Here is a 17,581-nt window from a genome sequence, read left to right on the forward strand (position 1 = left end):
AGTTTTACTTCAATTCAAAACAATTTGGTCTAATTAATTGACAGATTGTCGATATAATCAAACAACTTTCTTTGTCACTGCAAGGATTTTACAACCCATTGTCTCTCATCTTTGCTACTGTAGTACCACTTTATAACGCACGATGGCAGCAGTAAGCTTGTACTTGACCATATACTGTATATGCTTGCTTTTTTCTTTTTTTGTCGAAGGATAATTTCAAATGTTGACTGTCTGTAAATAGTACGTATGTCCCTGTGAATCCATTTAGTTGATGTTCAACCGACTGCTGACTGATTTCACTAAATTATAATAATAAATAAGTAAACAACCAAGAAGCACTTAAAGTTTATTTTGTATATACCGGAACCGGAAACGTAGTGCTTGTTTTCAACAACAGCCGGCTAGCTGATTTGACCTGAGGTGTCCTCCAAGAGCCGTGATTTGACAGGCAATCAAGAATAAAACATTCAAATATGGTTTTCGGGGAGAAGACAGTCGTGAAAGGAGAACCAGAAGATGTTAGTAATAATTTCTTATTAAGAACATTAAAATACACTGATGACATTTTGTACAAAAGTAGCTTTCCACAGCCACGATAGCTAGCTTCAATGCTAACAACGTTAGCATTAGCTAACGTTGATGTTAGTGCCCTTTACTTAATATTAAGTTCGGGCTCATTGTTGCGAAACATCCTAGGCTAATACGAGTATAAACTAGACGTCTTTTAAAAATATATTTATTCTAGAGAAAGATTTACAGATCTGGACAAAAATGTTAGGTGATGATTGGAAATGAATGATGCTATTGATTTGGTTCTGTCTGTTTCAGGAGGAAGAGGAGGAGATGGTGGTAAGTCAGCAGCAGCATTTATCTTTGAGTTGTTTTTATTTAAGTGCCACTTAGGATTTTCAGACCTTTTTTAAATTAATGTATTTTCCATGCGAGAAGGCATAAACAAACACACAGAGATATGCAAAGATCATCTGCTTTATTGTTTATATTTCTGCTGTCTTCGTGCACAGAGAGACCGCCATATTTTCCACCAGAAATAGCCTTGTCACAGGCATTTATTCCTTTTAATCACATGGTTTTCCTGATAGCCATAACTGAAATATTTTTTATATATAGAATAAACTTAACTAATTGCGCCGATAATTCATTGCCTCTCATTTGTTTTTTTATTTTAGATAGATTTTTTTTCCGAAACCAGTAAGAGTGATGGCAAAGACTGCTTTATTATTACGGTATTGAAAAAGGCGCGCGGCATGGAGCGAGCACTCTCAGCATCATCTCCTCCATCACCTCGGTGCGGATCATGCGCTCCTCCTTCCACTCGAGCTTTACGATTTGGAAGATGTTCTTGCAGAACAGGCTCACAGTAGATGCCGGCATTTACATGATCCCTGTGTGAGGGCCCATTTTCGGATAGTACTGCTGCATTAAGGTTATCTGGGTAAAATCCAGCCTCTTTTTCTACGCTGTTTGCTTCCTACAGAGGGTCTGGATTCCTAGCTATTGAGAAACAATTTTTTATTTTTTTGCTGGAGGCGTGGTCTCGGTTGAAGCTTTAAACTTTACACAATCCCTAATGTTGTCCGTGATATATGCAATGCGCCAGTTCAACGCTTTGAAGCTTAATCACTAATAATTGATTATAGCTAGCATTGCACAGCTTGTTTTAACACCAAGCCAATAGGACTACCTAATTAGAATTCAATTGCAGTGCAAAAAAAGTATATAATTTCTATCAATTAAATTTCCAATTGATTAGATACCGACTTCCTTGTGGTATCAAGGGAAGAAGCAAATGCTAACATGTATACAATTATGAAATGCTCTAGATTTATATACACTCTGGTTGCAGGATCCTCTTGAAACCTTGCGTCAGAAGTGTGCGGAGACAAAGCACTGCGTCCATACCCAGGAACGTTTGGAGCTTTGCGAGACCAGAGTTGGCTCTCGGTCTCAGACACAGGAGGATTGTACTGAGGAATTGTTTGACTTCCTCCATGCTCGGGATCATTGCGTAAGTACATTAGCCTGTTTGACCCAGCAAGATGATTAAATAAACAAAATTAATACATTGGCTTAATACTTCAGTTGGAATTTTACTATGACTAATGTCAATCTGTGGCTATCACCAAAACAAAGCGATTCAAGCTTTGTCTTCCTGCTTCGAAGAGAAAGTAAGTGAAGCAATGGTTAAAGGTTAAGATAGATTGAGGTAATTAGAGGAGATGAAAGTGGAGAGGCTGAACAAGACCCTTCAGCCTTACATACATTCCTGTAATGGATGTTTTATTTCCTTCAAATCATTTAAGAAAGTCATGTGTCCCTTTGTTTGTTTGTTTGTTTGTTGCTCAGGCTGAATTTTCTGCCTCCTCTCTTTATAGGTGTCTCACAAACTGTTCCATTCTGTCAAATGAGTCCATCTTGGCTGGACAACACTGACAACATTCTTCAAAAATAGTATTACCAGGACGATGGGGTTTTAAACTCGTCCATGTATTGCTGCATGTTGTAACTTTAAAATGTGTATCTTAAGTATATGAAAAAAATGTTCAGCAGTTTATTGTGATTCAATATGTCAATAAAGTGACTTAGAAACACAAATTCTACATGTGTCCTTTTGAAGTTTTTGCCAATGTTATGCATGTTAACATAATTTATGTGTATGACCTTATGCATTTATCATCTCAAAATTTCTTGATTATGCAACCAACAATAGGGAGATCAGCAGGTTGCTCTCGACTTTTGAGTAAAGGTCAATGTGATTAGCAATTTCTATACAATAATGAACTCATCAAAAATTCTCCTTAAAAGGTTTTAAATGTTTTCACCTGAAGTAAAACAGGAAGTATTATGTTCCATAAAGTTCCACTTTAGGGAACTTAAACAAAAAGAGGGCTGTAGTGTGTCCCTAATATAAAACAACAGAATTATTGATCGTGTGATGCAAAACAAATGTTAAAAATATACCAGTCATACAAAAGGAACACATTCAAAACAAAAGGCTTGGAAATAAAACACTAACCACAACTCTTCTCTATCAAGAATTAAAAGTTCAAAATCCTGTAACCAAATGGATATTTTTGTATTTGAAAGTTTTGATGCAGTCAGTAATAAAATATATTTTGATACAGTCATGATTGAGTGACTCGGAAATCACCCAAAAAATAAGTCTAGGAAATAAAAATAATGTGCCTGTTTTAAATTTCAATAAAGCAAAAGGATCACATGTAAAAAAAAAATGTATATCATTTTCAATAATCAGTGCAAAAGCCTTTTTTAGCGTTACAAGAATGAAACCCTTATAACTGCTGACCATCTTCTTCCATGTGTCTGTTGGTATTTTTGATGATTCAGCTTTTGGTTTCATGTCTCTGAGGGTGGAAGGACTCCTTACCATTGCCCTAATGTTGAGCTACCTGCACAGGCAATAAGTTTCATGACTGTGCTGGGCTCTAAAACGTTCAATACTACTCCCACATATTGATAAAATTACCAATACTATTACTTTAAATTTATTCTACTAAGGGTATTTTGAATTTAACTGTAAAGGTGTCAATTAATGAAGTACACAAATAATTGCCATTTTAAATTTGATTTCATTATATACATAAAACCATTTATATTTATTTTAGTATTCAGTGAAATACTAAATTGTGAAAAAATATATATATTATCGTTTGTCAAATCCAAACATCTGATTGGTTAACCTGAAAAGCGGTTTAGATATAGACCAATCCCCTGTCGTTAATCTTATCATCTGACTTTTATTGTGAAACAATAATCTGTTTGGGAAAATACTTACGATTTTAAAACATTAAAATTGCATTATTATTTTTCTGAATTTATTTATGACGTTAATCGTCTTCCATGTAAATATATTTTTCTGACTCGTCTGTTTATTTAATTGTGCCTCCAACTCCCAACTTTCACAATCCGTTCTGGAATGCAGTAGTTGCGCCCCCTGCTGGAAAGAGCTAAATCCTATATAAAAACATTCCTTGTAGAAATTGGGGGGCTGGAGAAAATCTTTCAGGGTTGCGGTTCGTCAGAAGGCAGGAAGTTCCTGGATGATTTGTGATAATGATGAGCTAACCACGCCCCTTACAGCGTTCACCAAAAGGAGTATAGTTGTCCTCAAGATAAGCTGTTCGCTAGCTTCGGGTAGCCTGTCTCTGCACCCGAAAGGGAAATAATGGAAACTCTGAAAGACTTGGTAGAGGGAGTGAAGGTGGAGAGCCAGACAGCGGTTCTGTTAACCTCTGTTGTCTGCGGGGTGGGAGCCCTGCTGATGGTGGTGCAGACCGTTAGCGGGCACCGGGCAGCGAAGGACAAGATCCAAAGAGCCAGGAACAGGAGGACCGAGAGCCTGCAGCGAGCTGAGCAGGAGGTGCTCCGGTACAAACAGTTGGTAAGAGGTCGGGCTCGGAATGTGTGAAATATGTGGAAGCACATTCAATTTATTAATCATTTCCTTCTAATGCACATATATTCATATTTTTAACTGCCACTGGTTGTCAGATTGCATGTGCAAACTTTGAACCCTCATGTTGCAATCTGTCATTGACATGTTAAGGCTTCCTACAGCGGGAGACTTCTAATCTTTGAAATCACAAATCTGTGAATATCAGAAATAATGACTCCAGGGGACGCTGAAATAATTACACTGCTGAAATAAAAGTACTTTCTCCCTTACAAATTTCTTTAGGATTTTTTTTTGGGGGGGAGGGGGACACTTACATTTTTCAGCTTATTAAGCAAACTTTCATATCAGATGAGGATAACCTGAGAAGATAACAAAGCTATTTTCAAATCACGATTTCACTGAGGATGGGGAAAAAACTAATTAAAACAACCTGGCCTTAAATGAATCATATCTTAGCTGTGATTTATGACATTTTTCTGATTCAATTTGACCAGCAACACCCAGACTGTATTACTGCCCGACTTGTGGAATCATATCACTTAAATGGATCCTGTCTGATAAAATCAAGTTAGTTAAAAGACATATATATTCAGAAACACATCTTTATTAAGACTATTCCCATGTATGAGTCTGCAAAGGGCTAGAAATCCATAACAAAATAAAAATATGGAGATTTGTAATGGGTCGGTGAGTGAGTAACTGTTCCAGTGAACAATAGGTAAAAAACTTCAAGGTTGGTTACCTATTGATTACAATAGGTAACCAACTTTCCCCAACAAAATGTGCCAAGAACAGTGGTTGGGCAAGTGCCCATTGGTTTGGTGCCAGCCCAACCACTGGGCACATGTGCTTACGTGAGCACACCATGTGCCCAGTGGTTGGGCCCTAGCCCAGTGGTTAGAGCACTTTGTTCATGGTGTGCTAACGTACCTTTTAATTCTGCCAACGGGCCACTGGATGTCATTCATCGCTGAAGGACATCCAGCGATGTCATTCGCTGGATGTCTTTTTGAGTTAAATTTTTTTTAAAGTTGACAGGAAATTTGAAAATTTCACTTGATAATTATGTGTTATTAAAAGATTGGAAGATTAATACCTGAACAGCAACTAAAAAGTCTTAAAAAAAGGAAACATTTTAAAAAGACTTAAATAAATAACCAATGCTTAGCCTGGTGGAGGGACAAGTAAAGTATGGTGGCCCGCCAGGCTTATAATACACTGGTACACTGGGGCAAACCCGGAACTTTAAAACCAACTTAAAAATATGTGTTTGACTTTTTCCAACTCACAGCAAATGTAATCAGCCCATTTGTGCTGCTTCTTTTCTAGCATCCATCCTGTGACTCTGCTGCCATATTGTCACTGTCGTTGTCTGAGTTGACAAAGCAGCTGCGGGAAGGTTCGCTGTGCCCGGAGGATGTGTTTTACTCCTACATGCAAAAGGTCCAGTCTCCAATATGACATTTTCACCACCCCAGATGCTTTAATAAAACCCCCTCTTGCAATGTGACCCTTATATTTTCAGTGTCTGAATGCAGGTTTAATTCAAATAACAGCTTCTTTTCAAACAGACTCTGGCTGTGCACAAGGAGCTGAACTGCTGCACAGAAATTTTGCTGGAGAGTTTCGACCAGCTGAGAACAATTGGCTCCAACAAGGACGGCCTGCTGTACGGTGTTCCTATCAGCATAAAAGAAAATGTTTCATATAAGGTAGAACTTCACTGTGGTGATCTTTCTTTGTTGTCTGGATAAAGATGAGATTTATTGCCTTGACGTGCCACTATCTGACTTTGCCCTCTGTTCTTTCTACTTATTATCTCCTTACTACAAAGAACTGTGACTGCACCTGCGGCGTGATCATAAATCTGAGCCAGCCAGCCAAGAAGGATAGTGTGATCGTGGAAGTACTGAAGAAACAAGGAGCCATTCCTTTCACAAAAACCAACCTGCCACAAGCACTATTAAAGTAACTTAAAACTGTAGCACTGTTGTGACACACACATTGCGCATAAATAACAAAAAATATCTTATGTCCTTAGAATTTGTAGTTGAAACAGATATATGACACAGTGCATGAAAAGCACATAGCCTTTATTTTTCTCACCCTACGACGTTAAATTGGACTAAACTTTTATTGTTTTAAGTTCTTTATAATTATTTTCTAGATGTTAGATTTTTTAAATGTCTTTAAGATGTCCTTTTTTTAGGGTTGTCTTTTAATCTGTATGACTTGGATCATACATTTTGGGTATTCTTCCAGAAGCTCCTCACAATATTTTGCTGCACTTTTGCTCCATCCCTCCTTGCAGAACTGGTATAACCGAGTTACATTTGTAATCTTGCTCACACCTTTTAATTCTGCCAACAAATTATCTCTTTATGTTTATTTTGGCACTACAAAACATTGACTTTAATGCACTTAAGCCACTTTGTAGCTAATTTGGTGCTATTGTTAGGGACACTGTCCTTATGGACAACACATTTATGTCCAAATTTTAACTTTCTGGCTGTTGTCTTGAGATGTTGGTTCAATATTTCTACATAATATTCTTTCCTTATGGTAGCTATCTATCTAAGTACACCAGACCCTCCATCAGTCTTTCCTTTGTGTTGCTTTCAAACACAAAGGACAGACTGGGTTATTAGGGGTTCTACTGGTGAACCCCTAATAAATTAAACTTCTTTGAACTACCTTTTAAAAAAACATAAGATAATTATCTGAGCTTTCCAGAATTGTTTAAAAAATGTGTTCTTAATTTGAAAAAAGATAATGGTTGTGTGTCTATTTTTACACATTGTATATAAATATCTGGCTTCATTTGTGTCTGTTTTTGCCTTTTGTTTGCAGTTATGATTGCAGTAACCCCATCTTTGGGCAGACGGTCAACCCTTACAACCCTCAGAAGACCTCTGGAGGTTCCTCTGGTGGGGAGGGGGCGCTGATTGGTGGAGGGGGCTCCATTCTTGGCATTGGCAGTGACATAGGGGGGAGTATCCGCATACCTGCCTCTTTCTGCGGCATCTGTGGCTTTAAACCCACAACAGGCCGACTCAGGTGCGCACACTTCAGTCAGTTTTATGGATGGCTCTAACACAGTCACTTCACCTTTACTCTGTGTCACCGTTAGCTCACAGGGCATTGTTCCCATTTACCGAGGTCAAAAGTGCGGTAAGTGTTGATAGTCCTCACAACTTCACACAATGACATATCACCGTTTTCTTGTTAAACATTTTGTTAACATTGCTGCGGCTCCTATTGGCTTAGTGCTCTCATCTCCTGGACCCCTGGCACGGGACGTGGACAGTTTAGCTCTGTGCATGCAGGCTCTGCTCTGTGACCACATGTTTTCCTTGGACCCAACTGTTCCACCGTTACCCTTTAATCTTCAGGTGTGTCCTATGCTGTTGAATTTGTCTTTCTTATCAAGGTTTTCTGAACGGATTAAAGTAAAATTTGTATCAAATATTAAGAAAGTGAAGGAGGATTTTTTTTTTTTTTTACTTAAAAAAACCCATTATGCTGGGATTTGACAAATGCAAATAATTTTGGTAATCCTAACTGACCTTAAACAGGACATTTTTTTTGTCTGATTTAAAGTTGGGCAATGAGGAGAGAAATTGATTATGTATTCTTATGCAATGTATATAATTATCTGCTTTAAAAAATAAACCAATTTACATTTAAAAACGTACATTTTAAAGGGTTAGTCTGTGTCAGCATATGTGGTGCTGTTTTGTTCAGCTCAACTACAATCATGTTTCAATATGGAGTTATTTTCATGCCAGCTGTATCGGTTTGCCTCATTGACCGATTTGGTGGATCAGATCATTGTGAGTCCTCTGGGCAAATTTTTAATTAAGCATAAAACCTGTAACATATAGGAACACATAATCTTTTATGCTGTTGAACAACTGACAGTCTGATGCAAAATCCAAATAAATGGAAATTGCTTTTCTGCAGACATACCAGAGCTCCAAGCCTCTCAGAATCGGTTACCTTGAACACGATGGGTACACGCAGCCTCCTCCGTGCATGATTCGCGGCCTCCGAGAGGTCAAAGCTCTGTTGGAGCAGGCTGGGCACACAGTAAGGCCACAACATGCACACACACACACCCACGCCCACACACACACACACACACATGTTTGCGCAGCTATCTTTGCGGGGACTTTCCATTGACTTCCATTAATTTCTACAGCCTAAACCTTACCCTTATCCTAACCCTAACCATTACATGCCTAACCCTAACCAAAACTCAATTCACACCTTAGTCCTAAATCTGACCCCTGACCCAAAAACAGCGTTTCCCCTTGTGGGGACCAGGCTTCGGTCCCCACAAGGAGCAGTGTGTCCCCACAACGTAGTACATGTCAGGAAAATGGCCCCCACAAGGTATTAGGAACAAACGCACACCCCCACACAAACATCTTTGCAGACACTACTGTGAAGACCACAACTTTGTAAAATAAGCAGTATTTCTGATGCGATCATCTTTGCTGTTAGGTGGTGCCTTATGAACCTCTGAGGGTGAATCACGCTGTCACTGAACTCATAATCAAGGGCTTGCTTGCAGATGGAGCTGCCACCATGCTACAAAAACTGTAAGTTGTGTTTTAACATTATGTTTAAGGCTTTGACTAAACCGATAATGTTTATAATTGTAATGTAATGGAAAGTAAATCTGTGTGTACATGTCTTAAATCCAGCAAAAACACTGAAAGTAATATTTTGCAAGATGTGGCTAAAACATAATTAATGACTCATCCAATTTAGAGAAAGCATGAACATAGCTAATAAAAAGATTGGTTAAAAATGTTCCCAGAATAAAAGTTCATGTTTTGTGAAGATTTCCTCTCAATCATTAACCTTTTCAGCACTTGTTAGTAGTTGTGAAATCAGGACAAAGTGTAATCTGTTGAAAAATAATCTTCCCGAGTTGGCTATTGTGTCAGAAAGCAATAGTGAGCATTTGTGATGTGATTTATGTCATTGTTTATATAAAAAAATATGTCAGTTTGCCACATCTACATGTTTAAACTAAACAGATTTCTTTTTTAAGAAAATAAAATTTTTTGGAAATTGTTTTAAAAAATCTGTTTGGAAATTACAAAAACATCAACCACCTGTTGGTGTGTGATTCAGAGACTGACAGAAATTCTGCAATATATACAGTTTGCATTGAGTTTTGCTTGCTGTAAGTAGCCATCTGATGAAATGCAAGTAATAAAAATACAAAACCTTAATTTACGTAGTGGTTTAGTGCAACTGCAAAGAGAAAGGAAATAATCTCCAGGATGCCTAGTCTCTAAATTTGCCAGTCTAGATGTGAAGTTGGTGATGAACATTTTTTTCCAGCATGATTGAGGCCAATGTCAAAGCATTGAAATTTGGTGTCCATGGCCTAGAAACTCCAAGATCTAAATTCATATAGCTTCTAGTTGTCAGTTCTTAAAAAAGTCTAAAAACTTTTATGGGTCAACATTAGTCAAGACTGAGATGAGATCCAAATGGAGCGAACTGCAGAAGTTATGAAATTTGTAACAGGAAATGTTGACACTTTGCATGTTGTTTTTCTCAATTAAAACCTCTAAAAATCATGAATTATTTATTGTTGAATTTCATAATACCACAAAACATTTTGCAACATTGATTCAGGAGAGTGTGTGGAAAAAAATGTGGTCAGTTGGGTAAAATTTTGTCTTTCCTGCTGGTGTTTTGGTTAAACTGAAATAAGTCATCTCTTTATATGGCAGGCTCTTACTTAATCAATGATTTATTGCTAGAGTTATTGATTAACCCAGTGTTTCTCAAATCTTTTCAGGCTGAAGACAACTTAACCAATTTAACAAACACTCATGGACCACCTAATTTGAAAATTCCCCACAATAACACAACATTTTAATATATGCAACCTGAAATAAAATATTAGTGTCAGCTAATGAGAATGGTGGTGCTGTTTTATAAATGTCTGGCCACGACAAAATCATGAACAAGTCAGGGAGTTTTGAGTTATTTATACATTTTTAAAGTGTGGATTCTAAGCTTTCCAGTGATGTCAAACACATGAAAATCAAAAAGAAGTTGTTTTACTATATGTTTTGAGTGCATTAATAACATTTTTAAGGCTATTTGTAATTTAGAAGCACAATAAAAGAAAACTAGAATTGAGTTGCTTTGATAGAAACAAAAACAGTCTTCTGCACTGATAGGTTTATTTTATTTGCAGCCCTCTCTTCTTTCTGTAGGTACTTTTAATTATCTCTTATTACAGTTTAATATTGATTCTCTGCAATAGTTCCACATGATCTTTTTCATTAACCAATAAGTTATTTCAAACTTAATTTTATCCTTCAACAACAAATCTTGTAAATTTTAGCAAACTTTTCAGTATTTAATCAATTTCTATTTAACAAGAGAGTTACTTCTAATTTATCCTGTCTTAATTATCAATAAGTCCTGTAGATTTAATAATATTTATCCATCTTAAAGTTTTGGTCAGTTTAAAAAGACTGATTGTGAAAATATCTAGAATCAGCTGCATGCTGCAGTTTGTTGTTATCTGGGCAATTCCTCTTACAGTTAGGGCCTGTTTCTCTAAAGATCTTCTTTATCCTCAACTCAATAAAAAGTTCCTATTGTAACTCATTGTATTTTATTCTATTTTTACTACCACTTTCTCAACCTAGAAGGAATAATTAACATTTTTATCTAATATTTTAGTTCTCAATTCTATATACATTTTTTATTTTATTTATTTCTCTACCTAATCATTTATTTATTTATCTATTTATTTATTTAATTTATTTTTCATTTAGTCATCTATTAATTTGCCAATACATCATTTCCACAATCCTCTGTGACCTCATTTTCTTGGCTTATTCTTTATTTATTTATTTATTTTTATTTCATCCTGTAGTTCTACCAATTTATTTAACCTTAGAACCCATAATTTTACTTTCAATTTGTTCAGATGTTTTATTTTATCAGGATTCTATCTTTCAATAACCTTCCAATCTTTACACTGCAGGTCACACTTACTGCTGTTATTGCTTAATTTTAATAATTTAGTCCAGTTTAACACAGAGGGTGTTCTAAAAACTGGAAATTTTGCACCATGAGACAGCACTAAAAAATGCTCTGCAGGGTAATTTCTGCTTCTACTTGGTGTTCCAAGTGAGAAATTCTTGCCCATGGCATCCACTTACAGAGGTGCTGTTTAGATTCTCGTTGTATTTATATGACATAAAATACCAGATGGTATTTTATCTCCAATCGAACACACTCTTTCACACCAACATGAATTGTAACACAAACAAAAACACAAAACAACTGGTCAGATTTGTAGTCAGTCAAAATTTCATCAGTCACCAATTTTCAGTCTGTCCTCATCATTTTCTTTACTCTAATTGTTTATCAAATTTTACTGAAGCTTCAGGAAATTTCCAATGTTTTGTTAACATTTTTCATGTTTTAATTTAATTAATTTTAAACTCTAGTCCTCAGGAACCTGTTTTAAATAACGTGCACATTTAAAAGAGATATCTCAAACTTATGTTAGAATCTAACAACAACCAATAATTTCCTGTTTTCTGGTACCAGTTTTCGAACTAACACTTTTTAAACCTGAACACCACTTTTTTCCTTTATTTTACTTTCAACACGCCATCTACACCTTCTTCTTCTTCTTCTACACCTACTTCTTCTTCCATTTAGTCAGGTACATTAAGTTTCCTGGCTCCATCTGACACATTAACTTCTCATCCCCTTTAAGACTTTTCTCCTTCCCGTGTGAAAAACCCGTATTTTACAGTGTTTTCGTCCCGTTCCTTACACACCTAGGGTGGACGCTACGGAACGGGGGATAGGAAGAGTGGGGTGGTGGCCAAGTTCTTGTTGTGGTAATTCTCGCTTCGACTCAATTCAATAGGTGATTTGAGTGGAGAATTCTTGATAATCATCCCCAACAAGCCCACCACTTACTTTTCCCACTGTTTTTTAGGTATCACACTTATTACCTTTCCCTTCGTGTGTGTCTTTTATACTTTCCCTTTTTTTTTTTTTTTACTTGACGTCAAACGGGGGACTTGAAACCGCCCGTACCATTCACTTACTTGGTTGATTCCTGCTCTGTCTCGGTTTTGAGTCCCGTCAATCTGCCGCTGGCAGAAGGAGGTGACCTAAAACACTGGCCCAGCGAGGAAGTTACCCCCCGGGACTTTTACAGGTCCGAAGAACCTGACTGCCGGCAGATTTCAGCTCATCTTACTCCTTCCGTCAGCGGCGGGTATGTTGGGAATCCCGAACGAGCCCCCAAATGATAGGTTTATTTTAGGTCCTAACCTGCAAAGAATCAACCAGAGACACAAATTACTTTTCTGCAGAAGAGGAGAGCAGAAACCAGACGCGGAGAGCCGCCGTCAAACACTGTCTGGGATCAACTCTGCCAGCTCTTTGTCTGCACTGCTCTTTTATTAGAAAAAACAAGGAAGGAGGTTGGGCTTTTTCACACAGTCACACAAAGAATTGACCAATGACCTTTACTACAGGATGTTCTGGAACCTTCTGTGGACATGCCCTTACAAGGGTGCGAGGCTGACCCCAACCAATCAGTTTCACAGAAAGCTGTTAACACAGGAATGTGCAAACGTCTCTAGCCTCCAGGCAAACATCCTAAAAATAGTTAATAGTGTACTACAAAAGAGAGAAGTCAAGTAAACATCAAACAGAATAATAATATGAAAACATAACCTTTCAAATAAACTCACAAGTAAATGAACTTAGATAATTTTTCTAACATTCACCATTAAATGTAAAAATTTATCCACCTATTTCTATCAATTGTAGTTAACTTTTGTATTCTGTGATTAAATCATTTTTAGTTAAATAAATATAGCAATAGCTGGATCTGTTCTGAAAGTAGTGCAGTTTTTCCAGTAAATCACGGCGGTCATCCTGCTTCTGTTTCAGGAAGGGAGGGCCTCTGGATCCCTGCCTCAAACCTCAGATTCGTCTATACTCCATCCCTCACTGGTTGAAGAGAATCCTCAAGTTCCTGCTGAAGCCCTTTGTGAGTTCTGCCTCACTGTTCCAGAAATAAGAATATAATTCAGATACAGATTAATTCTCATTTCATGTTATTCTCACAGTCTCCTCGCATCCCTCCCACTCTCGGCGCCCTCTGTGGAGTCAGGTGTGACAATGTCCTTTAAATTAGCCGCTTTAGTTTTATAGTTGTCTGTCAAATCATCTGTTGAACCAAAATTCTTCCATGTCCTTCCCCACCTTGATGTTTTCAGTTCCGCCCCGGAGGTTTGGAAGCAGCATGCTGATGTTGAGGACTACATTTCTGAGACGATAGCACACTGGAGGAAATACAACATAGATGTGCTGCTCTGCCCCATGATTGGACCGGCCTTCAACTTCTTATACTGCGGCAGACTCACATGTAGGGTTGTATGAGAAGCTCCTACTAAAACATCTGGAGATAGAAGAATAATGAATGATTTGATGAAAAAGGCTTTCTCCACACATTTTAGAGTTTTTTTATCCACATGGATTGTCTCTTGATGTGATGATTTAATGAATCTGTTAAAACCTGTGAATCTGTCCCCTTACAAATTTCACCAGCTTTTGCTCTTTTCATAGAAAACAGTGCAGCTCTGCATCATAATTTTTATTAATCCCTGTATCTGGAAAACACAGGACCCCCAAATTCTGATTTTCTTTATTGAAATCTCTACATTACAAAGCATTTTTAAAATAATTTTTTTGTCTCAATGTACTTGGAGTGAAAATACCTCAGGTTTGCAGAAATAGTCCTAAATCTTTTTTTCAAGTTCTGCCATTTTCTTGGTTTCCTTTCAGGTCTCTCCAGCTTAACAATGATATACAATCTCCTTAATTTTCCGGCCGGTGCTGTCCCCGTATCCACGGTGACAGCTCAAGACGAGGAGGATCTTAAGCATCTCAAGGGCCTTTATCAGGACACCTGGGACAAGCTGCATAAACTGGTGAGACTGTTTGATGTAGGCCATAAAAAAACGCCAAATACAACAAAATACAATATTTTAGTTATTCTTTAGAGCTTTGTTGAGCCACTAGTTTTATTTTTTGTTTTATAAGTTTTTTTAAGGATGTTTTACTGGGTAAAAGCACCTCAAGAATTATAGAGAAATTAACTAGCCAAAGATAATGAATTTTTCTAAGCTAAAGCTGTTTATCTATTTTTTTTCTGTCTCCCTTTTGAAGCTTTATTCACTTTGGTTGCTTTACATATGCAGTTTGTTGGCCCGACTCTCTCCTCACTGATAGTTTACCTATAGTAATGAAGCTTCCATGATAATCTCTTAGCGAATCTCGCTTATGGCAGTACCACGTTTGTCCACCAAGTGGCAGCAGAGACCATATGAGCAGTTTGCTTGGCGTCACATTGGGCCTTTGTGTTTTAGGCTGTAAGCGGCGCTGAGGGTCTGCCCGTGGCGGTGCAGTGCGTGGCCCTGCCGTGGCAGGATGAGCTCTGTCTGCGTTTCATGAAGGAGGTGGAACAGCTTGTCAAACACAAGAAAAACTGAAACAGCGCATGGATGTTCTGGATCCAACAGCTGGATGACATGCCTTAATCACACTTCAGTGTTTGATAAAGATTCTGGTTTTTACATATGGTTTGTAAACCAAAATCTGTTGATCGTGTTAAGGAAGTTTAAACAAATAAATCAATAATTAAAGTGATTTTGTTTGCTTTAGAGTAGCTCAATAGTTTGTTGAACGGCATGATCATTCTCCTTTAGAGTAATGAATGAGCTGACACTTTTTTTATTTTTCATTTTTGGAACTATAAAAATCTACTCAATCTGTTAATAAATCATGTGCATTTCCTGTGTACCAGTGTTAAACACATAGCTAATTTTGACAAATTTTTCTCAAATTGAAAGCTTTCTTCATGACTTTTCACCATGGATATTTATGCACATAAATATGCTGATTATTATAAACATAACATGAATTTTAGATTCACAATTTAGTGTTAATTAGACTTGAAAAATTATGTTTTTGTTTTGTTTTTCCATCTCAGTGTGTTTGATGGCTAACACTTGGGCATAACCAAAAGACAATTGATAACTTGCACCCATGCGTAAATTAACACAGCAAATAACGTGTAATGTATTGTAAAAATGAGCACAGATTTGAAAAGAATAAACATTTGTAATTTAAATATTTTTTGTAATCACATAAATGAGAATAAAGTTTAATTTTTCTTTAAAAATTCTGTTTTACAGGAAAGCTTGCAGCTGAGTTAATGTTACACAGCAAATTCAAAAGTGTTAAATGGTTTGGTGTTATTAGACTTTATGCAAAAGCAGAGTTAATTTTACTCTAACAGAGTCACATTCTGTTTATGTAACTCTGGGGTGTATATTATTAGTAGCTAAAATCCAGTGTTAAAACAAAGTGTTTCCGTATCAAATCTAGAGGTGTTAAAAGTGGAATCAGTAACTCTTGACTTCTTAACTCTTACAGCGGCTTTAACACTAAAGGAGTTAATTCACTGACTCCGCCCCCAGAATCACAGGTTCCCACAGAAGCGACAGAAGCCAAGTCATTTCAGGACAATTTACTTTCCACATGTCTGAGTTATTCACTGCGGCTTGGTAAGTAATTATTTTTCTGAGATGGTTTATAACTATTATTTTGGGTTGAGATCAAGCTGTATGATAGACATCACGTTCCCCACACGGCTCGGTGTTGGCATATTTAGCTTGGCATGCCGGATGTTTGCAAAGTATAAGTGTTGGAAAACAAATCGAGCCGGTGAACATTCAGTCAAATTCTTGGCTAACAAACAGATCCGTAATAATCTGGAGTATGTTTTTTCATGATGTTGAACGTTTACGTGAATATTGGTCAGATTTATCAACCTTTTTGATATTTTTATTCCTTTGATAAACTGTAAAAGGCTTTTTCATGTTGAAAGCATGATTCCTGCTGTTGTGTCTTATATACATTTTGCAGCATGTTTTAATCCTTCTATTGCCTTTTTCTGTATATCAGTACCGGTATGGTTGCGGATGAATCGCCGGTCGTCAACATCAACCTCCCCATGTCAGCCCTCCATGGATTCTTTGAAGATTCAAGCTCCAAAAATGATTATGTAAGTGTTAATATCTCTGAAACTCCACATTTCTATAATTGAGGCTTGTTGTTAGAGTTGTAGTAAAAATGTATTCCTTCGTTCCATTTTTCATTGTTATGTTTTTTGTTTGTTATGATCCAGAGACCAACACTGGTTATCGTACTCGGAGACTGAAGACTGCACATTAGGTAGAGGAGCACGGTGATGTCCCTGGCCAAACTTCATCAAAAGGCCTACAAACCGAAGACAATCTGTGTTAGTGAGTGGACAGCTCTTTGGGAGAGAGTGGCCCAGTCTCTTATCAACAGAAACATAAACTGGGTAAGAAGTGATGGATCTGAATTTCAGGTTGGTCTGTTATGTACTGTAATATCTGGCAATCTACCTGTTAAAAGAAAATTTGCTCTATCATATTACATGAACTGCTTGCTTTACTATCTCCAACTTGTACTTTGAACAATTTCATACATATTGTATTGAAGAAAAATGTATTGAGCATACTGCATTTTGTACTGCACAGCTTATATGTCAGACCTTTTGACATATAAGCAATATGTGAATGAAAGCGACATGTGAAACATTCACATTATTCCACGTTGTAATATGTTTTGTAATTATGGTGCATGTATTGAAATAAATGCATTTGAGAAAATCATTGCCTCTTTATTAAATGTTTATTTTCAAAATAGTTTTTAAAAGTTCAAAACAATAAAATACCCATTTAATATTAATTACAAAAACTTATGAAGTTAAAAAAAATACTCTGTGAGCGTTAATATTACGATCTAACTCTGAATTAGTGTTAGTAAGTGTTAAATGATTAACTCCAGCAGATTTGATATTTGACACTTAATTAGAGTTTAGGTACCAACTCTCCAAAAAGAGTTAAATTAACACTTTCTGGTGTGGACCCATATAGACACTTTAAAAGTGTTGAAATCAAATCTGACAGTTAATTTGGGCCTGCTGGATATGCTGTGTAAAGTCATTTAAAATGAAGGTATGCATTTTCA

General features: G+C 36.9%; 2 protein-coding genes across 3 annotated transcripts; both read left to right on the plus strand.

Moving 5' to 3' along the window:
* Window positions 1–304: 304 nt before the first annotated feature.
* Window positions 305–2,613, plus strand: LOC116725548 (cytochrome b-c1 complex subunit 6, mitochondrial-like). Its single transcript, XM_032571668.1, has 4 exons — window positions 305–518; window positions 829–849; window positions 1,865–2,026; window positions 2,394–2,613. The coding sequence occupies exons 1-4, from the start codon at window positions 474–476 to the stop codon at window positions 2,424–2,426; spliced, it is 261 nt and encodes an 86-aa protein (XP_032427559.1). The 5' UTR covers window positions 305–473; the 3' UTR covers window positions 2,427–2,613.
* A 1,469-nt stretch (window positions 2,614–4,082) lies between these two features.
* Window positions 4,083–17,221, plus strand: faah (fatty acid amide hydrolase). Of its 2 annotated transcripts, XM_032571664.1 has the most exons (16): window positions 4,083–4,420; window positions 5,765–5,878; window positions 6,007–6,147; window positions 6,270–6,403; window positions 7,286–7,492; window positions 7,566–7,606; window positions 7,703–7,827; window positions 8,399–8,524; window positions 8,942–9,039; window positions 13,406–13,505; window positions 13,585–13,628; window positions 13,735–13,883; window positions 14,303–14,448; window positions 14,887–16,086; window positions 16,487–16,586; window positions 16,710–17,221. In XM_032571664.1, the coding sequence occupies exons 1-14, from the start codon at window positions 4,205–4,207 to the stop codon at window positions 15,007–15,009; spliced, it is 1,764 nt and encodes a 587-aa protein (XP_032427555.1). In that variant the 5' UTR covers window positions 4,083–4,204; the 3' UTR covers window positions 15,010–16,086; window positions 16,487–16,586; window positions 16,710–17,221. The 2 variants fall into 2 exon arrangements, with proteins under 2 accessions (XP_032427555.1, XP_032427554.1); XM_032571663.1 differs by having other exon boundaries at window positions 14,887–16,586.
* The last annotated feature ends 360 nt before the right edge of the window (window positions 17,222–17,581 follow it).

Source organism: Xiphophorus hellerii, chromosome 9 (genome assembly GCF_003331165.1).
Source record: "Xiphophorus hellerii strain 12219 chromosome 9, Xiphophorus_hellerii-4.1, whole genome shotgun sequence".
Classification (NCBI taxonomy): domain Eukaryota; kingdom Metazoa; phylum Chordata; class Actinopteri; order Cyprinodontiformes; family Poeciliidae; genus Xiphophorus; species Xiphophorus hellerii.

Bases quoted from the DNA above. Each gene is read 5' to 3' on its own strand.
- faah (XM_032571663.1), top strand. From the start codon at position 4,205: ATGGAAACTCTGAAAGACTTGGTAGAGGGAGTGAAGGTGGAGAGCCAG. The intron at 7,607-7,702 runs GTAAGTGTTGAT...CTATTGGCTTAG, and splicing joins TTACCGAGGTCAAAAGTGCG to TGCTCTCATCTCCTGGACCC. The intron at 13,884-14,302 runs GTAGGGTTGTAT...GTTTCCTTTCAG, and splicing joins ATACTGCGGCAGACTCACAT to GTCTCTCCAGCTTAACAATG.
- LOC116725548 (XM_032571668.1), top strand. From the start codon at position 474: ATGGTTTTCGGGGAGAAGACAGTCGTGAAAGGAGAACCAGAAGAT. The intron at 519-828 runs GTTAGTAATAAT...TGTCTGTTTCAG, and splicing joins TGAAAGGAGAACCAGAAGAT to GAGGAAGAGGAGGAGATGGT. The intron at 850-1,864 runs GTAAGTCAGCAG...CTCTGGTTGCAG, and splicing joins AGGAAGAGGAGGAGATGGTG to GATCCTCTTGAAACCTTGCG.